The following is a 25,708-nucleotide window of genomic DNA, read 5'->3' as shown; positions in this document are numbered from 1 at the left end:
TAGACCGACACGCAAGGCAGATCTGTCATTAGTTTCAAATTACACATAATAATCATTGATTGTACCTCTCAAGTTTCTTTGACTGGAGAACCCCTCAACTTGTGCATCGGAAATCACTATAATTCAAACCAAAGTAGACAAAACTGGTTGAGGCCACACAAAGTAAATGACTGGACACAACACAACTCCGAAATGGCAATGATCATCCTCAACTTATAGCAGACCTTCATAAAGGGTATTAAGAGTTTTAAATTTAGATATGTGTTTCAAGACTTAAACAGAAATCGCCTACTTCACTGATTGTAAACTGTAACCAAACATGTAATAAATACACATATTTTAGCCGACACTTATGAGCTGGAGCCTAGTTCTGTGCTCCACTGTTAAATGATGCTTTGTGGGTTAAAAACCACTGTGCGTTCCTTCAACTTTCTTCCTGCATTTAAACACAAACTAGTCTGGATTGGGCTTTTTTCGTTATTAGATATAAAGGAGCAACAGGCATACAAAGGACTACACAAACATCCTGGTGTATTCCAGTAAGGAAAAACGTCTGGAATGCAAATGTTCTCTGGCTTGTATTCAATCATGATATCATGATATTTATCTGTTCAATTAAACTGTAAAACAGCCATGAACGCCGTCGTCATGCAGCGAGGAGGTTACGTGTGTGATTTAAAGTCGAACCTTTTCGTCACTTGCTCCCTGTATAGTCATAACTCTGACAAATCTATACTTTTAATACAATAATCAATATCTTTTATGAGTGCGCTGGAGGCCAGTCAGTACTGTGTTTTATTGCCTTCCCATGATCATGAAAAAAGGCAGGTGTAGGTTTAAAAGCATGATTCAAATGAGCCAATCAGAAGCTGTGCTGGTCTTCTGTGTAGGCATCGGACGTTGGTGCATTTGTTTCTTTTTTCTCTTCCTGAAATCATCCCCTGTATTTAAACTGGGAGGAATACGTCACTGTGGCCGCGGTGTGTGTAACCACTTCAGCCTACACTCAGCCTCCGCTTTCAACACAAGAATAACATGTGACATCACTTTGCTTCTACAGGCTTTGCACTGCAGAGTGCAAGGAAACGCCAAGTCAAGCAGCGCCTCTTATTCACAGGATGGATGGGAGTTTTGGAGAATTTGAAAACCCTGTGTCGCCTGGGAAAATTACACCACTACGATTCCTGTAGCATAACTTGTTATAAAAGTCCGTCCTACTTTTTCAGGTCAGCGATATGGAGGGGTTTTAAATAGTCGTTCACATGCTCCTTGACGCCATGACAAAAATAGGAAGGCAGTCACAGAACAACACCCAGCTTGAGAAAATAAAAACATAGTGTCTGATGCTAAAGGAGTTCTGTTGACAAACCAGTCTTCCTGCTTAAGTTCAAAAAGCATCCTGACGCTTTTCCTCTTCCTGCTTGTTCTGAGCAGGATGCTGAGGGACAGGCCAGCTTTGTGCTCATCAGTCACTTTACAACCTATGGCAACTGCTTCCTGTACTGGTTTACTGTTATCTTTAGCTTTGTTTGTTAGGGCTGTTAGCTAAAACTATTTATACTAGAATTTGTGAATATTTTAAATCTACTTTATTCGATAATCATTGTTATTCAAGTGTGATCCATCCTATGCTTATATTTGAAATGTAATATACTATGAGACAAAAGTTTGTATTATATGCATATATTAATGCAAAAATCAAACACGTATTTCCTAATAAATGCATTCAGCAAACAGCTCTATCATTTACATACTTTATTATATGTATTTAGTGTAAACAGCAGGTCTATACTATCCAGTTCCAACTAAATACTGTTCTCCTTTAACTTATCTAAAAAAGCAAAGCAAGTTATGTTATGCAATAACCGTGTTGGCATGCAAGCTATTTCCTTGACCCTTTTATTTCTTCACTTAGCACTTCTCTATCATGTTATGATCACTCTTAGTACAAAGAAGTATTTGCTGTTTGGAATATTTGTGATTTTGGCTTGACTTTTAAACTCCTAACTGCTGGTTATTTGTGAGTAATGACCCACTAATCGCCTCAGAATTGAGATTTATTTTACTCACTGCAAGACGAGAGGTCAAGAATGGCAGCTAAATGTTCTAAATGTATTTAATTTCTCCCTGGTCTGTCCAAGTATAATCACTGGAAGCCAGTGTTGACCTCCTGTCTAGATCCAGAATGTGGAAACAATGTAAAGTAGGCAGATTGTCCTTCCAATGAAGTGGCTGTGAAGCAGGGTCATTACTGTTGTTTGTGGCCTTTAGCTTTGCCACCTGGCTAAATAAGAGCAGCTAGACGTCTGTTCAGAGTGTAGCTATGTCCTACAGATAGACAGCACAGTGTAAGCAGAAGCAGTTAACTACAGAAAGCGAAGCGTGTGCAGGTTTTTCTTCCTGACTATAGAAAGCGATTTGACTCATTAGTTCCAGGTTCGATGATGCAGTCTGGGGGTTTTTCTACTCTCTTCCATCCATAGCACATAGTTGAATGATGAGATAAAGACACGAATGCTGTCTCAAAATCTACAGTTGTTTCAGTTAATCGGGTAAAATTAACTTATTTTACGGTCTGCAGTAAGGAGACATTTTTGCATTGAACTTACTATCCAAAAGGATATAGTTAAAATGGTGCATGATATGGACAGAAAGATAGTCCAGCTCTGACCTTGGGACCTGACAACAAAGTCTCTGTTTGGTGTATTGAATATATAATATGTGTTTAAAATCATTGCAATAAATCATGACAAGTCAAGTAAAATATCTCATCTCAATAGTGTCCTTCACAGGCTACTAGATCCAAAAGTCTTACAAAGCTTATTCTGTATGACCAACAACCAAAACTCAAAAGATATTCAAATTGCTTACTTAATGAAAAGAACTGCTCAAATTTCTACTAAGCAATGCTTTGATAATCAAGTTAATGTCAGTCAATGTGTTTTTTTAAGAGAGCAGCATCCTGCAAAAGCATGTTTGATTTAGGCATGACTGCATGAGTAGTCAAATATGAGCCCATACTAGAATCCTGCTCCAGAGGCAGGCTTACTGTCATTGTGACGTCTGCAAATCTGATAATGCGTCTGTCCTGCTACGGTCCCTTCCAGTCATTTGTAAAGGAGGAAGAAAAAAAAAGACGTCCCTAGGGAGAGACAGCGGAGGAAAAGCTGTTTCAAGATTAAACCCCCATCAACCGTTATTTGATTACATCTGCATGATGAAATGCATCATCTGTGCAACCAAACAGATGATAAACTCGTATAAATGTAGGGTTACAATGTCAAACCATGCAAACATCCAGCTCCAGTCCAGTCAATCAACCAACTGACACAACAAAACAGTCTCCCTGTCATTGCCTCCATAGTACTCTACATTATTGAATTTGAACATAAAAAAGAAATTAGAGATCAAACAGCCATGTCGTGTAATCTTAATTCATATCACCACTGCAATAATATGCAGGAAAATTGTGTCCCCCTCCCTCTGCGTCTTCGTCCACCCTAAAATTTCACTGCACTTGCAGCTACAGTGTAAAAACCATGCAAACCAAACCCGACAAAGCCAGTGTGAACACTAGCTGTCAAGTGGTCAGTTATTTAACCTGCCATGTGACAACAGGGTGAGGGAGAGGGTCAAATCCCACTGTGGACAGTCTTGAACGATAAAGACAGATCCCTCTAACCGTTAGCTAATCCTGACAGAGAGGCCTTGCCAACGCCATTAGGATAAACTGTGTGAGCCACCTCAGTTGCTAGACAGTTGAAAGGAACACTAGGAAAGGTGTTGCTATTCAACAACACAGAGGAGTAAACCAAAGGGCTCTTACAGTCACAAGATATTCTGTACCGTGGAGATAAATGTTGAAAAAGGGGCTTCTCATTTATTAGACATGTCCACTTGCTTCCTTTCCTGCAGAATAACCGCAGGCTTTCTAATGGCTTTTAATCCTGTAAAAAGGTGGTGGACTTGTCTGTGACGCATCTACAAACTGCTATGTGTTTCTAAAGACTTCCAAAAGGTTACAGGATATCACATATAAACCCTATGACTCACACATTTAGCCATTGGTTCAAATCATTTAGAGCAGGTCCTAACCCTCACCTCTACATTAATTTTTCTTCATTTCAAAAGAAGGTTTCACAACATGGCTATGCAGTGTTTAGGGACCTTTATAGTACCATCATTTTTATTGAATCTCCTAGTAAGTCATTTTGACCAAGTGTCAGTCGTTATCTTTTAATTGACCATTTTCCCGCTCAAACTCCAAGAACTTGATTTACCCTTGTCCACTGGAAACTTGGAAAGCTTCAAACAGAGCATACCAATATTGATATGAAACTGAAAGCCACGCAGGTGTGACTTCTTTCAGGTCTGTTTGCAGAGCGAGACAGGTTATACCATCAGGTGTTACACTGCCAGCTTTGAGTGATCATCTCAATTTAGATCGCACTTCCTTATCGAAACAGCGGAGCAATTTCCTGTTATCACATCCTCAGAAAAGCTATCTTGGACTGAGAAAGTCCCCTGTTATCACCTGCTATTTGACTAAATGATTAAATGATTTTAAATAAATCCAATAGACAACAGCTAAAAAACTGGAGTAAAATGAAAAAAGAAAATGAATTGAGAACAGTATTTATGAAAGGATAATCAATTGAGGATACTTATAATATGCAAGAAAACGTAATCTAGGCCCTGCTTCTCAAATGTGAGGATTTGCTGCTTATTGTGGTCGGACAAAGGAAGCAATTGAAAGATGTAGCTATGGGCTCTCAGAAGTGGTGACAGGCATTTATATGATTTTTTTTTTCATTTCACATACAAAATCAGAAAACAACTTAACAATCAATAATGAAAATATAAATTTGCTACAGCCTTAACATAAAACACTAACACTTAATCCCAGCTTGGATGAACAATACTGCCACTGATGACAACCAGATTCTGTATCCTACTCTTTGTTTCCATAACCATAATGGCATTTGTCACCCATACAAATTATAGCCTGCATAAAGCTGCAAAGACCACAGTTAACAAGCCATCGATGACACTATAATTGTTTCCTCAATGTCAGATAGACTAACAGGCGGCCGTGCCACCAACTGTAGCCCACTGGTTTTAAGTGCTGGCCTATTGATTGTCCATTGTGTGTAAAACGTTTGCAGCAGCAGCAGCAGCATCCATTTGCAGTGGAAGCAGTGCTCAAATGAAATGACACCATCTTTACAGCCAAACTGGGTTTATTATGTTTATGATTCATGTGCAAGGCGTCACAGCTAGTATCTACAGCAATGCATGATTGTGTGTATGTGGCTCAAGGGTAATAACCACAGCCCACAGGATTTGCATGTTCAGAAGTCACCCAATTGGCACTCCAGACTTCCCACAGGAGGCATGCTGGCACGGATCAGATGATACTGAGGTGGTACTGTTGCATTAGGTTACAGAAATGACACAACAAAACACTATTAGGCCAGAGGGTAATGTCCAGTGAAGCTGTAAATCCCAACAAAAGAGAAAAGCTAGACCAAAGTATCAATAGAAGAGGCCTAAAGGAAGAATTAATCTTTAAATTGGGTCCCAGTGTACTAAAACTGGCCGGGGTTTAACGTCTGTTTTGATAGGCTAGTGTACTGGCTAGCATAGGATTAGCTCCAGTCTTTGCCTCTCATGTAACAACCTTTGTAACCTCTTACATGTTTGTTGTTTTTTGTGTGTGCAAAATGTTAGTCAGTTTCGCCTGAGACGACTTTAAACATAATGCACAGGCCTAAAAAAAAAAACAAAAGAAGCGAAAAACAGAAGAGTGGCACAAACTTAATGAGTTAGGATCCCACCATCGTTGCAGCTCCTGTTATGTTAAGTAGCCTTGATTATCTCTGCTGATAGAGGGCTTAGCGGGATGTAGCCACACTGGAGCAAAGCTGAATGGCAACAATTGCACACAAAAACACCAATACACTGTTGCAATGTAGGACGCAACAGTGTTAGAGAGTACTGTAACCAATAAGTAGAAACAACCACTTCTGTAAGTGTATTACAACAGCGGCTAAACATGATAAATCATTTCATCTGACCTGTTGCGTCCTATCAGCCGGATTCATCATCACAGCCTGCCGAAAGCTGTTATCCACATAAGACGCCATTGTTTTGGAGGACGCCGTCTGCAGGATATTGAATTCCTTATTCTAAGAAAAAAAAAATAGTTTATAAATATCCAGGGGGCACGGATATAAGCAAAAAGAAGTCGCCCCCTCCGGCTGCCTTGCTTTGTGCTTGTCGCCTGTGCTCCGATGCTAGCGGATAAGCTGGGAGTGCCCGGAGCCAGGCCACGACTGGAGCCAGACAGGCGAGCAGTCTCCTCGGGGTGTCTGTCTTTCTGTTGCCCGCTGCTGCAGCCTCCACCACCACCGCAGAGAGGAAAAACTTCCCTTTTAAAAAAGCGCCGGCTCAAATTAGTCTCTTTTAGTTATTTTCTCAACGTGAAAAATGCCCCTTTCTTATTCAAGCCAGCGTTCATCAAAGCCATTCCTTGTGTCTTCAGCATTTCTGCAAGCGACGGAAAGAAATCCCATGTTAGGATGATCCAGCTAAACAGGGAGGAAAAAAAGTGAGCCAAGAGCTAAACGCTTATCCCGTTAACAACAACAACCTGGTGTCCATACTGAGAGGTTAGACCCGGGTTCACTCACTGACAAAACACATTATATTGTCCTTTTTTAAAACGGGTCTAAAAGTGGAGCTGGGTCCGCCGCCGCTGCTCTCTGTTGTGTGCCACCATGGTGACTGACACGCCAGAGTCCAACCAGCACACAAACACAAGCGCCACTTCCTCCAACAGGCTTTCAAAATACCTGCTTTTGTTCACGGTTCTACAAAGTGGTAACACAAAGGGGCAATGAATGAATGATACGGTGTGTTTTAGGGAGGGGTCTTTCTGCAGTGAATCAATGCACAATTGTGGTATTTGTTCCCTGAGCTGCACTTAGACTATAATACATGCAAAATGACGCAGCGAATGGGGCTATATTAAAGGAGCAGTGTGTAAGATTTAAGGGGATATTACAGATCTGCTGACAGTATATTATTGATAAATCTATTTTCATTAGTTTATTATCATCTGAAAATAAGAACCATTGTGTTTACATTAACCTTAAAATGAGCCATTTATATCAGTATAAGTAGCAAGCATGTCAAGTGGTGACTCCAAAGCCCCAGGGCTCTGAAACCAATTTTATATAGTGGCCAGACTGTGTAATTACAATGTCAAGTGTTGCACACTGGCCCAAAATGACTTTTCCCCCAATAGACTTACAATAAAATGTCAGCAGATACATTCTTTAAGCATCACAACCCCCCAAATAATTTTTTTTCACAATCAGAATTTCATCCATTTTGTCTGATCACATTTCAAATGTCTGGAGGAGCTGCACAATTGACTCATGTTATCCTCATTCAAATCCTCATTCAGCAGTGTCAGCTGGCAGAAGTTAATGTCAGCTGGTGGAAGTCTGTTGCGAGCATGCTCCATTGGCGCCTTGGGCCCATAGAGCGTGTGCAGTACGTTTTCTGTAAAAAAAAAAAAAGGCTTTTTTGGTTTCATACCTACTTTTAATAGGAATAAACAGGGATCTTACATTCATTACCTTTAGTCAATGGAACATGTCCACCATGTTGCACCACCATGGTTCTACAGTAGCCCAGAATGGACAAACCAAATACTGGCTCTAGAGAAGACATGTTTGTATTTTTTGTGGGTTTTGCAGCCTCTGTAGGTTCTCTTACACCCTCGGAAGGGGAGTCTAAGGGCAGGGGTATTGTTGTAACCTGCAACATCACCTAGATGCCACTAAATCTTACATACTGGCCCCTTCAACATAAAAAACCTGCTGTATTTTCAAGTTTTCAATTTTCATGATTGTCCATGGCAAGTGTCATTAACACCAAGGAGGAAAACTGAATTGCCCATTACATTAAGCAATGTACTGTACCATAGTCTACCATGCAGCATTGTACTTTCAGTAGCCATATGATTCATTCTGACAGACCATTTAATCCAATAAGTGTTTCTGATTCACTGCTCTACAGTTCTAATCTTATTTTTGCATACAGTTAGTTATGCTTTTTTTTGTGACCAAATTTAGAATCTTACTTTGAAGGTGAAATAGTTGTGTTTCCGGTTTTACCGTTGTTGCCTGTGTGTGATTTGACACAGATTTGGTCACAAGGGGCGGCTCATGGGCGAGTCCATTTAACAAAAAAAAGAGGGAGTGCAATATGGAAAAGTGATGCTTTGGCACCACCTAGCGACGAAATAGGGTATAACATATTTAGATGGATACCAAAGATTCAAGGTGTGGTATTGCAACAATCTAGTTATTAGTTATCAGGATGGCTGCACATAAAACATGTAATATTATGTTCATGTCGATTAAGTGAACTAACTAAATAAAGTTGTAGTCAATTCATTAACTGTATCCCGAAGATACAAAAAGTTCCCAATAAAGATACAATGATAAAACATTTGGAGCATGTTTCATACACTTGCATTAATTTAATTAAATGATCTGAGATTAACTGAGATAAAATGTGATATGAGGGGGACATGATTCAATAGCAGAAGCATCTTCTGTTTTTAAAAATGTAACTAGGCCACAAGCACTGACACCATGACAACCAGTGCTTGCAGGACAACCAACCATGACCCCATGGACAGAGCAGACTGCTTGGCTCATGTTATCACCCAAGGGGGCCCATTATATAGGTGTAGATAGCCTTCAGCTGATCCAAACATAACAGTTGAAAAAATAATGATGCAAAACAGTGAAGCAACTGCAGGAGGGCCACATAATGGACAAAGGATGATTTTTACAGGTAGGAGAAGCATGGAGTGGATGTGTTTTTATTGTGTTCTTCACCTGAATCCAACTTACAGAAGTTTTGTTTTCATGTAAAAAGCTGAAAATGTCAATTGAGGCAGTATCTCTGTAGCTTTATCTGTAGTATGCTGGTGTTCTTATTACTACTGAGAGGGCTGAAAACTGGTGGGAAAGTATGTATAGTGAGACTGCGTTAACCCAGTTTCCTGTAATTGTGCTATTTAGAGACCCGAAAGCATTGTTCAACAATTATATGATGTCTAAGCGTAATATGGCTCATGCCAAAGCAAATATAACTGTAATTTGTGACATGATGGCATAGTAACCAGGGCCAAAAGTAAGTTGACAGATTGTCAGTGTGTTTAAGTATGCATGTTGCTGTATAATGTGTCATTTAGTATGCACTCCCATGTGTCCCACTTGTGTATGTGCTAATTTTAAGGAGGTGTTGAATATGTAGTGTGGATGGGGATGAAACAGCTCCAGGAACAGGAATACCTCAGCAGTAGCACTCTGAAGTTGAAGCTTGATTGCTTTTGCACAGCACACATATTACAACATCCCCTGCCAGTGTAAAACAATGTAGTATCATGTTGGTTTCTTGTAAATCAACAGGGGAAAATAGTATACTATGAAGATTAATATACTAATAGTATTATATACTATATTATACAGTATAGACTTGGGACACACAGCAATACTAGATCTGCATTTATGGACTGCATAGCTTACTGTCTATTTCTGCGGTCTATTATATCACAATGCACACTTGAATATTTCCCAAAGATTAATAATATATGTTTCCTTTATGTAGCTGTTACTAATAAGAATAAACAATGAATTAAAAAAAGAAACTTCAAAGAGTGCATATTCTGATATTCTGAAAAACAGTCATCCTTTGTTCTAAAACGCCTTGAAAAAGATAATTAATTGCAACAAATCACCCAAAGCTAAATGCTGAATGGATGCACTTTTTCTTCTTTTTTAACTTTACATAAACAATCTTTTATTCATCCTGTGTATCTCAGTTAGTTCAACTGAAATCGGTTCACTGGCTGCTGAAAGCATTGTGTGGAGATTAAATCAACAATATGTCATATATATACTGATAATGTTGCAAAATGTGTGCATTTTTGTTAGTAACTTCTCCATATCTCTGTGTATAATCTTACTTGTTAGTAAATTATTTAGATTAATTCATTTATCTTGTATTATGTGGTCTTTATATTCTTTTCTCACATGAACACTGACTATAACAAGGCCCAGATGGAATAGGAGACTACAGGCCAAGATCAAATGATTTCCCCTGGTACATCGGTGTGGGTGCCTCATCACCTGAGGCCACAGGTGACCTCAGTTTTTTGTGCCGGGCTGCACCACATGCCCTTCCACTTTTACCCAAGCAGAGCTTTGTGGGGGAGGTTGGCTGGGGCTGGCAGTACAACCAGCTGCTGAACAGTAGGACGCTGCTCAGCAATATGCAAATTAAGGTACGGCTAAAATCCACCATGTGCAGCATATGCAATGAGTGTATACAGGAACTTATGCCAAAACGTTACACTGAACTTGACTTTGAAAAATAGTTGGATATGATACAAAATGGCAGGTAGCACAACAGAGATTAAGGTTTGAATTTTTTTAATTTTCATTTTTAGTATTTCATCCAGTAAATCCACTTCATTTTGTTATGGTGGATAACTTGTGTACTGGATTTTGTTCGATAGTAAGTGTTGACTCATGACATTCTTCAGGAAAGTGGATTTTGACTCACTTCTTAGGACAACCAGTTATCACAATGTAACAGAAAATAGCATTTCAGGAATAAATCAAACTGATCTAAATTCTTATTTTCTGACAGAAAACTGAGTTTCGAACAGCACTAGAGGACAGAGTGTCTCACAGGTTCCAAGAACAAAAGTAAGACAACTTTTACAACTCCTGTTTTGGACATCTTGGATTTCTTTGGCTACTATTGCTCGGAATCGCATTACACGTATATGTGTGCTGTGTCAAATGGATAAGCGAGAACGATCTCAGGTTTGCACAGTGTTGAGTGACGGCATTGTAGGTTATCTACTTCCCCATTCATAATGCAACACTTCCACTTCTGCAGGAACACACACCGCCTAAACCTGTAGATAAGAAACAAAGCAGACAGACATGAACATATTGGAATGGTCACATTAATACAGGCGTACTGTAAACATATACTCTGGAAAGTTAATAATCTGACTATATTACACCCATTCCCTAAACAAGGTGATAAAGTCTTTGTTTCCTTCCTATCTTTCTATATTCCTTCCTATATTTGTAAAGCACTGACAGAATATGTCTGCAATAGAAAGTGAATAGGAGACTCTGTTTAGCTTTGACTTTACCTTTAGATTCTTAAAATTTGAATGAGTCTGAAAATCAAGAGCTGATCCTGACAAACTGAGTCTGAGGTATTGTAATATAAACACTTTAGATGTAGGTTACAACATAGTCTGGTATAGTGGTAAGGATTTAAGAATAGAAGCTGATGCTTACATATAGGATACAAGGTGGAGCTGGATGGTTTGATGCATATGAAAATGTTGTGAATTGCAACAACGCTCATCCCAATTAAACGCGTACAGGGGAAATTTTTTGAATGATGCTCATCACCATCATCATCATTATCATCATCATCATCATCATCATCATCAACACACCAGATTATCTTTTGAAAGGAATTTTTTCATATCTCAATTAAAGCTTCATAGATGCCAATACCTCACAATGGCACTGCTTTTCAAATGTCTATATATCCTTGTTTTTCATCCATTCAGTGATTTTGTTTTCTGTTCTCTCCTTTCTTTTCAATTTTGTGTAGCACGGTATCACAAATTTACCTCAGGGGGTTTCACAGTCTGTGCAGCAATACGACATCATATGCCCTGAGTCCCTTGATTCGAAAAAATAAAATAAAATAACCCTGTTTTCAGCCTCATGGGATCAATAGTGTAGCAATATACTGTACTTTTAGTGATTGCAGAGGCAATGTACATTAATCTGTGTCAATGTTAGCCATACTGCTCATTTTCAACAGTTCCTCCCAAAATAACCTGTAAGACAAACAAACACCAAAGACAAAAAGTATAGAAGGTATACCAAATGTTAAGGCAGTAGGCACACAAGCAAACATACTGTGATCTACCAGACAAAAGCTTTATCTGACAACAAACAGTGTTGGGGACACGCAAAAATATTGTGACAGGCTCCAGACAGAGAAGAACAGACAGACGAGGCTAAGTATAATCTGAGACAGGTTCCGAAAATGAATAAGGAGATGTTTTCTATGTAATGAAAGATGTTCCAAGTTTGGAAAGTAAAAAAAAAGGTTTAACATGTGAGTGTTTGTCATTACATTAAACAAACAGACGCATTTTTTAAACATTGTTCTTGTTAACTGTGTTGTTTTTAGGCACACAATTCCTCAGATCAGCACAAACAATACAATTACATAAACAGGTGAAATAATATTGAACATTTGTCCAAGGGATAAGGAGGACACAGCATGAACTTCTGACAAACAATAGAAAGTACAACTTCTTGAAGGTGGAGATCAGACTTACAAAGTAAAAAAAAGTTGTATTTTATGTATAAGCAGGAAGATTTAATGAACTCAAAAACAGCATGTTATTTAAATAAGAGAAAAATGTGAAAATAATAACAAGAGATAATACAAAGATAATGTGTTATATTGCTTGCTTGATAAGAGTCGATGGATTAGGGAGGAAAACAATCAGAAAGCTAGTTTTCAAGTTTGATGGAATTTGATTCAATTTGATGCTATTGCTGTTCAAACTCAGCAAGCAATAAATTAAAATGTTCAGTGAAAAGCAGATCACACATAGATATAGTGAGGAGAGAGGAATTCCATGCAATCTGCCCCAGTTAAGAGACCCTTCTGCAAAAACAGGGGCATGCATAACATTTTTATTGGTGTTCATTTCAGGACACACTTGAAGAGAATATGGGATATGGGCTGCTTCAAAGAGAGGCAAACATCAGTCAGCCCTATAAAGCAGAATAATAATGTTTTTCTTATGGGAAGGGGCACCAGTCCATTTCTGTTTTGACACAGATCCATCAGCTGGGTCACAAAAGTACAGGAAATACTGTGAGTGACCTTTACTAAATTTCCCAGCCATTAAATGCACAGCAATCACTGCTGCTATTTAATCACTGTGTAGTTAATAATGCTTGAGTAGTAGTACAGTATTCACAAACTCAACATCAAAAAAAAATCTATCCTCCTCAAAAAGTTGTTTTTCATTGTCCTCCAATAAAAGTGTATTTGTAAGGCCACACTCTATATTGTTGAATGGGTGCATTTTTAAATGGCATCCTTTTTTAAAAGGAAATTAGTCACTTTTGAAATAACGAACACAATGTTAAGTAGAAAAGTTGCCTTTTCCAGTCAGTGAGGCTCAAGTATTGCACAGTAATTATTCTGTCTGTGACCTAGTCTGCCAAAACTATTTGATAAATATCCTTTTTACCTAATTGCATCTATTTATTTCTTGATTTTAATCATGAAATCTCAATATATGACCTTCTGAAGATGATTACACTTTAAAGTCAAACTCATTATCTCTTAAATAGGTTTTTTAGAACCTAGGGCTTTATGGGATATTATGAAGGTAACAAATAAGTGACTCTGAAAAGTTACTTTTTGAGAACATGCCATGTATGTTTGCCTCTGGGTCAGTGATGTCAATTGAAATCCTGCCTCATTTATTTCTCTCAATGTCTCTTGGCGTCGTCTAATGGCTTTTTATTTGTTTTCTCTCAGAACAAACATGACGGATGACTCACAACAAGTCAACACTGAGTTTCACCGAAACAGGAAGAGCTAAGAGCAGATGGCATTCTGCCACCTGCGGCGGCTGGAGGACCTAACTGTTAATGAGATGTGTCGAGTTTGATTAAGCATCTTTTAATCCCCGTAACATGCTGACTTTCCTACAGTTTCATTTTTCACACCCTCCAGCCTCAATAATACAAGAATAATCCTCACACTTTCTTTTTTGGTGTCAAGCAGGGTGATATTTCTGCCTACCTGTAAAAGCTCATACCAAGTATATAACTCCACGTTGTCAGTTGTAATTATTGCACTTTCTGAATTCTAAACAAGTCTTTGACAATATAAACAAGGCAAAACAGTGTTCATTGTCAACATTTTAAAAATCAGCTTGAAATGGTATATCTTGTCATATGTGGTATTTATTTCTCAAACTGAAGAATACTCTTTTCAAAGATAACAGCAGGAATTGGCTATTATCAGAGGTCAGTCACCCCTCTCACAGTGTCATAAATGGAGCCTTTTGATTCCTATATGAGACGCACCTGGTCATCCATCCCTAGGGGTAAAGCAATCACATCCACTTAAGTCTGGTGTAGATAACTGCACAGAATGCTTACCACAACTCAATCCACAAAGTTTCATATAACAAGCCATACAGACATCTATTTCTTGGGGTCAGCTGCAATTTGCTGGTTAAAACCATCACTGCAATTGGCTGCCGTCTGTCTGACACATACTTAAATCCATGTTGTTGTTGAATTTTGTTGAGACAGAACATTGTGTGCATTTACAACACAGTCTGGGTGCAATCCATGTGCTTTGTGGGCTTTATTAGCGAGACATTTGACATTTGTGCCAAAGCACAGTAACAATTATAAAAGACACTGTTAAGGAGTATTATGGTATAGTAATAAACTAGTAGTATTGGTACAATTTAAATAGGATTTTAACGATGCAAGATAAACAAAAACAATGCAAGTGTTAAATAACGTGTAAAGTGAAGAGATAATAATTGGGAGGGATAATACAATTCAGTCATTAGTCTATAAATAACAACATACAAAAGGAGATGGTGATAGTGAGTAGAATATGGAAATCACAAGTAAATTTAAAGATATCTATCTGTCTATGTCCTACTGGTTTGTTTCCTACCAGCATATTTAGCAGCAAACACTGTACTTTCCCTCCCCCAGAATGAAAGGTAATGTTTCCCTTTCTGACAGATTTAGTTTTTTTATATATTTTGCAAAGAATTCCTTTCTAATATTTCTGAAGGTTTGACATTCTGTTAAAAATTATAATTATGCCTCTACTACTCCCTCTTCACAATGACAGCACAGATCTACCTGTGTCTGCACTTCTGTATTATTGTTCAATGGTGTTTCTTAACAAGTATCTGTCTCTGATAGCAGCTGACAGTAATTCTGGGCGATGCAGGAAATCAACCAACAAATTATATGCAAACTTTTAATCTGAAAATAAGTCCTGGGATCACAAGTTGATGGACAAACTTGGCAATGCCAACCTTGTTGATATTAAAAGAAGCATATTGATCATTTATGGATGTGGGTCACAGAAACAATTGAAGAAGGTATTGGAGATATCTAAATTAGATTGTTAACAAGTGTCATGTTTCCCACTTCATAGAGGAGTTCCAGTAAAGGGCATTGTTGATAAAGTACCACATGTGGCCAATGCAAGAACATGTAAAGAAGGCAATAGAGTTGCTGACAGTCATAGAATGATCAGGATGGGTTATGTTGCATTTTAAACATCAGTTACCCAGTAAGAGCTTTTGTTCCCAAACTCATTCAATGCTTGTTGTTGGAAATGTAAACAGAGCTCACTTGTGAGTGGACATGGTATGGGGATATGTGGTAGATGCAAAAATGAGAAAAGCAGCAGCAGAAACTGTTGAAAAGAACCCAACTATAATCAGTGTGGGGGGAGTAAAGACGGATGGCAAGCAGACATCCACAGACACAAAGAAATGGATGGAAGTCATGAGGATCAGGTTCAAGAGAAGGCTGAGCAACGGGGAAGCTAGCATGAAAAGATTCAAGAAGTAAAGGAGAACGAATCACCTCGGAAGCACATTGAAAATGTTCTCAGCATTTCTGACCACAGGGATTAACTGTGCCGCTGATGCATAAAGGAAATCCGAGAGAATGGAGATAGTTGTTGATACAGTGAGACAGCTGTTGGATATTGTAGAAAAATTACCGGCGAGGGGCTGTTGAGAGAAACTTTCAGCCCTCTCAGAGTCTTGGTTGAGATGTTCAAGAATAAGATGAAGGGTGCGAAATAACTTCATTCATTAATAAATGTATTGTGTTGTTATTATTGTATGGATTGTATTTAAATGTATTTTGTTATTTTATTTTTCCTTTTATTTGATATACAGTCACCAGTCACTTCATTAAGTACACCTGTGCAATCTAATCAGATCTAATACAACAGCTTTGCCATAAATTCTACTTTTTTCAAGTTTATTTTCAGTTTTTGCTGAAATTATCAATAAAAAGATTATTCTATTCTATGTTTATTACTGAGGTTGTACTGAGTGGTGGTGGCACACTGGGGTGAATCATATTGACCCCTAGTATATCACCATCACCCACTATGACATAATAAATAATAATAAACATTAAGTAGAATAATCAACTTATTGTCAACAAAAACTAAAAATGCATCAATTAATTAGTCTATCTTTGTTTATATAGCGCCAAATCACAACCAAAGTCACCTCAAGGCACTTTTCACATAGAGCAGGTCAAGACCGTACTCTGTAATTTAATTTACAGACAGCTAACATTTCCCCATGCAAGCACTTAGCAAATCTGTATAAGCTTCACAAATGTATAATTTATAGCAGAGCTGTTGTATTGGATTAAATTAGATTGCACAGGTGGACCTAAATAAGTGGTTATTTGGTGTGTTATAATGTAGGAATTGAGTCTTATCTTCAAACCAGTAGATGGCGGTAATGCAACACTTTGAATGCAAACCGCCTCTAAAACCAACAAAGAAGATGCGCAGCTTTTATTCTGAAGTTTCTGACCGGAAATTCTGTCATTCCCATTTTTAGCCATTGAACCTGCTCCAGTCGCTCCAGTCGCCGGCGGCCGGTTTTTAGCTATCTTTGCTTAAATTAAGTGTCTTAAATCCGCCTTGTCCTTAAAAATGTCTCACCCAACACCGTCTGCCAAGCCTTCAAACTCTGAAAACCCTCGTGTCTTCTTTGATGTAGACATTGGTGGGGGAAGAGGTCAGGTCATTTTTTTTGTATTAGCCTGGTGCTAGCTTAGCGCCACCACCCTGGTTTTATAGAAATTGTCTCATTTACCAGCTTCTAGAGATATTTTTTACTGTGTTAGAAATAAGCCAGTTCGGTAAAAAAAATAAATGGTTGTGTTTGTGTTTGTAGTAGCTTGCTAATGTTTATTGTGAGTCTGATATGAGCCGGTGTAAATGTTAATTTAGAGAGCTTGTCTTGACAGTAATGTTACAGGAACCACGTGTGCTTATTATGTCTTGTAAGATGTATAAGGTTAACATTAGCTATCTTTAAGTTTACTGTTATATTACTGTAGTCTAGCTTTTATAATCAATGATTGTGAATCATATGTGTAGGGCTCTGAATGTTAGTTTATGTAATTTTGTTGGTAAGATCCATTTCGACTGTATGCAGCTGAGAAATTTACCAAGTCATGGTCATTTATTGTGTTTTGACTAGACCTCTTTGGATATGATTATGCTATTCTCTCTAGTCAAGTTATTCACAATGCTTCCACAATAAGTGCATATCCTGTTCCTCATATTGAGAATTAAAGGATAAGTTCACAATTTTTTTTAAAGTCTTTTGTCATATCTTAAAACAACAGTTAGGTGCACATATGAATGCTGAAATAAGTTTTCCTCTCAGTAAATCATTATGTATGTATTAAAAGATTCCTGTCAAATGCTTTGTCAATGCAAGTGATGCATTTCAAAATGTATCTGAAGCCTACAGTATGAGGCTTAAGCAGTCTGAGTAAGTCAAATCAAGTGGATATCTGCCACATTTATAGTGTCTTTAGCATCAAATTCCTTTTTTATGTTTCCTTGAGACAGTGTTTCCCTGTTGAGCTGTGGTACATTCATAGTATCTACTTGATTTGACTAATTTGGATGGTTAAATCTTAATACAAGCTTCTGATAAACTCTTAAATATATTTTTTCACACTGGATTTTTGCCACCATCACTTACATAGTATGTGCATTATGAAGGGATCGTCTAATGGTCAGTATGAACAGGAGGAATATTTATGACAGAAAAACCCTGTTTCCATGTTAATGTGGGCACCTGACTTTTGTGTTAAGACAGATTTGGAAAAAAATATGTTTAATATTGTTTATATTGGAAGTAAACATGTTGTTTGTTCTGAGGAAGACTCAAAGGTGTTTTAAATGTGTGTCTCAGCATGCAGTAAACCAAATTGTTGTTTATCTACAGCTGGCCGAATAGTTATGGAGCTGTTTGCTGATATCACCCCCAAGACTGCTGAAAATTTCCGGGCCCTCTGCACTGGGGAGAAAGGCACTGGCAAATCGACTGGGAAACCTCTGCACTTCAAAGGATGCCCGTTCCACAGAAGTAAATAGCGCTGACATCTGCATATACTGTGACATTTCAGTCTGGAAGGACACCTTGAAGTCTTAGTTCACTCACGTACAAAGATTTCAGGCGTAGAGCAGTTTTAAATTCATATAATACTTAATTCAATACATTTCACACATTTCCTCTTAGACAACTTTTCAGCCTGACCAATCCTTTCTTGCTTTAAATCCTGTGTACACACCCGTATGGAAATTAGTGACAGGGCAGCGAATGCATTGAGTCAAGTCGACCAAAGCCTTCAATATAAAATCTATTTAAAAAGTGAGTCACAAAATCATTGGCAAATAAAACTGAAAGTATCTTCATGGTTACATTTTACACAAATGTTTTTGTAACCCTGACTTTGTCAAATATCCCTTCTCCAAAAAACTATTATGTGAGTTGGAGCTCCACAGATTGCACAATGAGAAAGGCAAAGCTACACCTACACACAGATATGGAGGAATGTTTGCTGAAAATGTTGAAACATTATTGCACTGTAATGGAAAGTAGGTTTTTATTCATGTTAACAATAGAAATACACAATAGCAACAACTGAAATATTGCTACAACACATTAGCATATGACTGAACACACCAGAAGTAGTAACTAGTAACAAGTAACTTGATTTTAAGTTTGATTCAGCATTCAGATCTTTACCATTTGAGTTAAAGGAGCCTAAAGCAACACTGGTATTCATTCTGGTTGATCTGGAAAAGAGGGATCAATAAAGATAAATCTGATCTGATCTTATTTGCATTTGTTCCTGGCAGTTATCAAGAAGTTCATGATCCAAGGAGGCGACTTCTCCAACCACAATGGCACTGGGGGCGAGAGCATCTACGGAGAGAAGTTTGAGGATGAAAACTTCCACTACAAGGTGAAACCCATTTATCACTACAGTCCCCTTATCTGGGCCAGCAGATAGAAAACATTAAACGTTCTTCATCCATCGTGTGAGCCATTGCTTGTGATTTAACTAAGTGGCACTTCAAGATAATAGTTTGACTCTGGGTATATATGTAATCAAAGACATACAGTTTCCCCAGAATGTCCTGTAGGTAATAATTTAGCTGAGGAGTATACTGGTGCTATTATCCATCTCTCTTTTCCCACTACTTACAGACTTTCTCTAATCTAATAAAGGCAGAAGGGAGGAAAATAATGAATCCTATTATTTTCATTCTTTCTTCATTTCCACCATTTCTGTTTTTTTCTAACTTGTAACGATTCCTTTTTCTTTTCCTTTTCCCTCGTAGCATGACAAAATGGGTCTGCTTAGTATGGCCAACGCTGGGCCGAACACCAACGGCTCACAGTTCTTCATCACTACGGTTCCCACACCGCACCTAGACGAAAAACACGTGGTCTTTGGACAGGTGTTGAAGGGCATGGGCATAGTGAAAATGTTGGAGGCCATTGATACTACAGAAGACGCTCCTGTAAAGGTAAAAGCTTTTAAAAACATCACTGATAGGAAGTTGTCTCATAGTTTTACAAAACACATGTCAAATATTCTTTGAAATTAGCCTTCAATTAACCTTTTAGCTAGAGGTTCTGAGGTTGTTTTTTATGCAGCATTATAACTGCAGGGTTCCTTTTGGTTATGAAAAATCAAACTAATCATAATTACACACTTGTCATGATATATTTGTGAAACATTGTGGCATTTAATGTACAAAAATTCTTCATACATTTTATTTTTTGTCTCAAATCATCTCTCCGCTCATGTCTACCTTCTCAGCCATGTGTCATAGGAGACTGCGGCGAGCATAAGGAGGGGGACAACTGGGGTGTTGCGCCAAGCGATGGGTCAGGAGACGCCCACCCAGACTTCCCAGAGGACTCTGACATCGACTTTAAAGATGTAAGTATCAGCGTGAGGTCTTTGATCTTAAAGGACACGGATGAGCTTCGGCAGGAAACATGAGTCGGCATGCTCCGCGGGCATCAGCTAAAGGATCAGTGTGTTACACCATGTCAGATAAGAATATCAATATCTTTTTTTTTTTTTGGGGGGGGGGGGGGTAGTTTTTGCCTTTTATTGTGAAGTTACTGGCAAAGAGGTCGACAGGAAACAAGCGAGAGATAGAGAAATGGGTACGACATGCAACCCTTGTTTCAAATCAAGGACGCTGCAGATACATTCGTCAGGCGCAGTAACCACTCGTCTACCAGAGTGCTCCGATATCAATCTTAATACCGAAATCCGAGGCGTGCTCAGCTTAGCAAACACTGGAGGCGGGGGGGGGGACACTACAGATAAGAGCTCGTCTCCAAAATGTAAAACACATATTTCAAGTTTACCTTCTTTTTTGTTTGTTTACACCCTGTCTGAACAATTGACGCCCCCTTCCCAGCTCACTTTGTTTTAGAAAGGTCTTCACATTGAGTACAGGGATGTGATATAACCCAAAAAACAAAGAAACTTCATTATTTTCTGTATTTTTCACACCAGCAGTCATGTTCTCGTATAAATAAATAATATGAATAAATAAATATAAAATATATTTCTTGCTTTCAGGTTGACAAAGTTCTGTCCGTTGCTGAGGATGTGAAGAATATTGGGAACAACCTTTTTAAGAATCAAGACTGGAAAACTGCTGTCCAAAAATACAGCAAAGCCCTCAGGTAACGTACCACCGTGTGTGTGTGTGTGTGTGTGTGTGTGTGTGTGTGTGTGTGTGTGTGTGTGTGTGTGTGTGTGTGTGTGTGTGTGTGTGTGTGTGTGTGTGTGTGTGTGTGTGTGTGTGTGTGTGTGTGTGTGTGTGTGTGTGTGGTCTCTTTTATTAAGACTAAAGACATTTTGTAAATATGAATCCAGTGTTTCATTAATCCAGTTAACTGTGTGATGTCTCTGGACTCAGACTCATCTTCTGGTGTTTTAAGTTCAATCTTACTTTGGTTTTGTAATAAATATAATAAAAAAGTCATTCAAGTGCTGTTCACAAATAACCTTGGAAAAATGATTTTAATAGAAATGAACAAATTCCAGACATAGGTAGGTGATTACTCTAGCTGAATTCTCTGTTGAGTGAAGTATGTCTCTATACAGAATTTAAAACACATTTATTGGCAAAACAATCTTGATGCAAGGTCAACTTAATCACTTTTTTTCTGAAGCTTATACAACATGGATTCCATCAGCAGTATTCAGTTCAGACATATTAGCACACGGCCACATTTCTGTCAGTGGTCTCAATCACTGCTCATCAGGATCCAATTCTATCGCCAACTTTGGGCCTCATGCATGACGATCGTCTAATCTTTCTCATATTTATCCTTCAGCAAAAGCAGTAAGAGGAAAATTTAGTGGGATTCACAAAACTCTCATAACTGTCTGGACTTGTTGTAAATCGTTTCAGCCTGATGAATGTCACCTTCATATGAGGAGGTGTGCGTTGGTGAGGTGTGATCATTAGTATAATCTAAATCCCTAAAATTTACAATGCAACTCTGTTTGTGGGCAAGTTTGATTCACAAAAAGTTTCAAAATTAGAAGACATAAAACATATTAATTTAGGAGACATGGAACAGTAAGAAAATAGAAATCCAGTTAACATGACATCAGAAGTTTGAAAATGTGGAAAATCTAAAATACCTTTCAGTAAATTGGTAGCCATGGTGTTAAAAAAATATGGCAGACAGAATATGAACATTAAGGTTGTTTTATTTGCATATTATTTTTTTGTTAATTTTGGTGTGATATTTAAACTCTTAATCCAGATTAGGACATTGTAGGGGCACAGATGATCTATTCCTGATAAGTCCAACGTGTGTGTGGAGTGCTTCTTGCATGAGGCCTGATGAACCTGATTTGTACATTTGTAGGTATTTGGAGATGAGTGGAGATCACGTGGAGGAGGAAGTGCAGAAGAAGCTGGAGCCCACCGCCATCAGCTGCTTCCTCAACACAGCAGCGTGCAATCTGAAGATGCAGATGTGGCAGGGAGCTGTGGAGAGCTGCAACGAGGTAAACTTAATCACAGCTAACAGTTATTTTCATTATTGAATCGTCCGTTGATTACTTTCTTAATTAATCAAATGGTTTAGTCCATAAAATGTCAATTGTTGTTTCCTTAAGCACAAAATCTATAGACCTATAATCTTTTGTTTTAAACCAACAGTCCACAACTCAAAGATAGCCAGTCTATTGTCATAAAAGATTTTTTTTTAAATAAATGAATAATTGAGAAGCCAAATCTAGAAAACTGGCACTTTTTCATATCAAAAAGGTTAATGTTCTGTTGATCGACTAGTCATTGCAGCTCTGACAAGATATAACTTAACACTTGCCACTGAGGCTCCCTGTGCAGGACAGGTAGTTTCTTACACAAGTTTTAAAATGATAATTTTTATTTTATTTTCAAGGGCTATTATAAATCTTTTGAGTTATTTTTTGAATTAAAGGAATCATTTGTTTGTTTGTTTTTTAAATATGCTTATTTGTGTTATTAGCTTACTAAGAATATCAGTAGCATGCTCATGTCTGCACGGTAAATATGAAGCATCAACCAGCAGCCAGTTGCAAGGCAATAAGTAGAGATTAAAGAAGTAGAGATTAAAGTAAAGCAAGTGTTTCCCAAAATGGTGAACTTCAAAGTGAACATCATTTTAGTCTTGTCAGAATGGCAAATGAACTTTCCAGAAATGCAATTACAAACAGTCTTTGTTGCAGCCACCGTACCTAATGAGTGGTCTGGGGAATATAATGAGCCCTTAAAAATACAATCCAATATTGACACCTTCTAAAAAAAAAAAAAAAAAAAAAAAATACAAAACATTAATTTCGTGTCTGTAAAATCTGTGTATTTGTGTTTTTTTTCTGACAGGCTCTGGAGCTGGACCAAGCCAACACCAAGGCCCTTTTCCGCAGGGCCCAGGCTTGGCAGGGGTTAAAGGAATACAGCCAAGCCATGGTAACGTCCACACAAGCATCGCTGTCCTTTAAGTGACTGTTGAGATTTTGTATCAGATACTGTAAAACACCACAACACTTCATATGCACAGTGGATTATTTTAAGATTTAATTGAACGTGAAGAGCACAGGACTGTAGCTGAGAACTTGACACATGGAAGTAACTGTACAAAGTCATTTCACGCCTAAATGTCCTCGTTTACTGGACCAAATCCAGGTGCATTCATTTTCGGAGGTGTTGAGTATTTTTAGCAGGTGCTGTTTAACTCACCGTGTTTTGTTTTTTTCACAGACTGACCTGAAGAAAGCTCAGGGAATAGCTCCAGAAGATAAAGGTGAGGCTTTTTTTGTCCTCTTCATTCTCTCTCTTTGTGCAGCGTGAAATGTTTTCCATGCCAAGAACAAAACGTTTCCCCTCTCATCCCACATTTGCATATTTAGAACATCATGGCATATTTGCATTTTCACATTGTGAAAGAAAAATGCAGGGAAAAAGTCATTGGTTTTTCTTCTCCATAAACTTCTTAGTTATTCTTCCTAATTGAACTTTATGGAGGAAATAGAGGAATAATCACTTTAGTTATTCATGAAAGCTCAAACACAGAACAGTACTGAATCAGTTAGGACTGTTGTTACAGGGAGTTAAGAGAAGTCCCTGATCATATTCTACCTTAGGAGACAATGTTACCTTAACACCAAGAGTGTGATGATACATATTTTGTTACTATTAAATGATGTTAATTCACTTCAACTATGATTACCCATTCATAAATAGCTTTGGCAGGTCTCAAGTTATTGGAATGGTGGATTGTGAACAGGCTGTTGTCATTATACTCATTGCCAATGTGGGTTAAAATACTCTTACACAGATTTTCTGTATTTGTATTAATAATTAATTGATCTATTTTTATTGTGTGTATTCAAAGCCTGATATGTCTCATTCCTCTGTGATGCAGACCTTCGTTTTTGTCCAAGTACTTAAAAAGAAATGTCAGAGAGCCTTGGCCAGCTTGGAGCTTGACAGCACAGAGGAATAAGTTGTATCAGGCTTTAAATACACACATAATACTTGTCAATGGATCAGTTCGTTTTGCTCTGCTGAGTTTTGTTGACCGTAATAAAAATATAGAAAATTCCCAGTCAATTTTTCAATACAAGATTCTGCAATGAGGAAATATTACTTTGTAGGTTCAAAACTGCACTGTGGGGTCAAAACATATCTTCCCAAGATCTCAAATGAATCAACTCTGAATCTAAGAGCATCGGACAAAACGACAAAATAATTAGCCACCTGTCCTGTTTTTCGTTACCTTACAATGAGCCCTTTATATCTACATAAATAGTGGGTTGTCATGTTGCATCATGTTTCCACAGTATCTCAGAATGGACAAACCAAACACTGGCTCCAGAGAGTCTCAGCCACTGTAGGTTCCACATGTTTGGAAGGGAGGGGTGTTCAGTTGATTGCAATCTATAACCTCACTGTTAAATCCTACACACTGGTCCTTTAACTATCAGTTAGACTGCATACAAGTTGCTTTTATGCCTCTGTTGGATGTGAAGTCGGCGCATCCCTCCGATGCATAAAAGCTTGAGTTCACTGGGTGGGATCAGGCTCTCTGCAAATCTGGAGCACCTCTCTGATTTTTGACAGTGTTGCACTACTCTTGATATTTTAAGATGCAGTTTAGAGGCTTCTGGCTAAGAGATAAGAGCTATCAGTATGCTTCATGCTCTTGTCAAGGAGGAGGCTGTATTTAAAGTGGATCTGACAGCGTGCAGGACATGTGGGTGCTGAGATGATGTATATCACAACATTCTTGGTGAAATCTTCTGCAGTACAAACTGTACATGACCAGATGTTTTCAGTTGATCCACTTGTTGAGCTTTTAATTGAAACTGTTTTCTTTTGACAGCTATCATCAACGAGATGAAGAGAGTCCAGCTTAAAGTCCAGGAGGAGAAGGAGAAAGAGAAGAAGATCTATGCTAAAATGTTTGCTTGAACATTTCACTTGAGAATGCATTGAATCGTTAGTTATCACTTATCAATATTTGAAGTCATCTCTACACGGAAAGCTGCACTTAGCCCAGATTTGAAGTCTGTAACCAGGTGAAAAATATACTGTGTTTTCAGTGTTTTTGCAGGTTCGTTCATGTTTTCCACCTGGCACATTTCTCACTTTTATGTATTCTTTACAAGGGAGTTAACGGTTATAAGCTTTTGGCCTGTCCTCATTCTGACAAGAGTCTTCACGCAAAATGAATAGTTTGAGTGTTGAAATACTGGGTAACACTGGTCTTTGTTCTGGGATTTTGATGCAGTTCAGCAAAACAAAGTTGTGTCCATGTTGTACCATTTAATGTTAATTAATGTGCCCTCGAACACATTCAGTAAATCCATTTGTTTTTATGTTGTTTTTGTTTTTTTACAGAGGTCAA

General features: G+C 38.1%; 3 protein-coding genes across 4 annotated transcripts in view; 2 read left to right on the top strand and 1 right to left on the bottom strand.

The window, feature by feature from the left end:
• Positions 1–6,513, bottom strand: part of rapgef2b (Rap guanine nucleotide exchange factor 2b) — a 109,026-nt gene extending 102,513 nt beyond the window's left edge. For both annotated transcript variants that reach the window (XM_053324345.1, XM_053324344.1), the window contains exon 1: positions 6,078–6,513. In XM_053324345.1, the coding sequence (XP_053180320.1) occupies positions 6,078–6,146 (69 nt within the window). In that variant the 5' untranslated portion in view covers positions 6,147–6,513. The remainder of the gene's footprint in view (positions 1–6,077) is intronic.
• Positions 6,514–8,810: 2,297 nt separating this feature from the next.
• On the top strand, positions 8,811–13,762 carry LOC128362836 (uncharacterized protein C4orf45 homolog). Its single transcript, XM_053323686.1, has 4 exons — positions 8,811–8,874; positions 10,140–10,369; positions 10,738–10,796; positions 13,699–13,762. Exons 1-4 carry the CDS (start codon positions 8,811–8,813, stop codon positions 13,760–13,762), a joined length of 417 nt encoding a protein of 138 aa, XP_053179661.1.
• Positions 13,763–16,806: 3,044 nt separating this feature from the next.
• On the top strand, positions 16,807–25,581 carry ppid (peptidylprolyl isomerase D). Its single transcript, XM_053324349.1, has 10 exons — positions 16,807–16,978; positions 18,206–18,346; positions 19,123–19,229; positions 19,609–19,797; positions 20,094–20,216; positions 20,874–20,980; positions 22,181–22,322; positions 23,182–23,268; positions 23,560–23,602; positions 25,184–25,581. Exons 1-10 carry the CDS (start codon positions 16,894–16,896, stop codon positions 25,270–25,272), a joined length of 1,113 nt encoding a protein of 370 aa, XP_053180324.1. The 5' UTR covers positions 16,807–16,893; the 3' UTR covers positions 25,273–25,581.
• The last annotated feature ends 127 nt before the right edge of the window (positions 25,582–25,708 follow it).

Source organism: Scomber japonicus, chromosome 8 (assembly GCF_027409825.1).
Source record: "Scomber japonicus isolate fScoJap1 chromosome 8, fScoJap1.pri, whole genome shotgun sequence".
Lineage (NCBI taxonomy): Eukaryota > Metazoa > Chordata > Actinopteri > Scombriformes > Scombridae > Scomber > Scomber japonicus.
The sequence above is the reverse complement of the archived record's forward strand: the minus strand, read 5'-3'. Positions and strand labels throughout refer to the sequence as shown.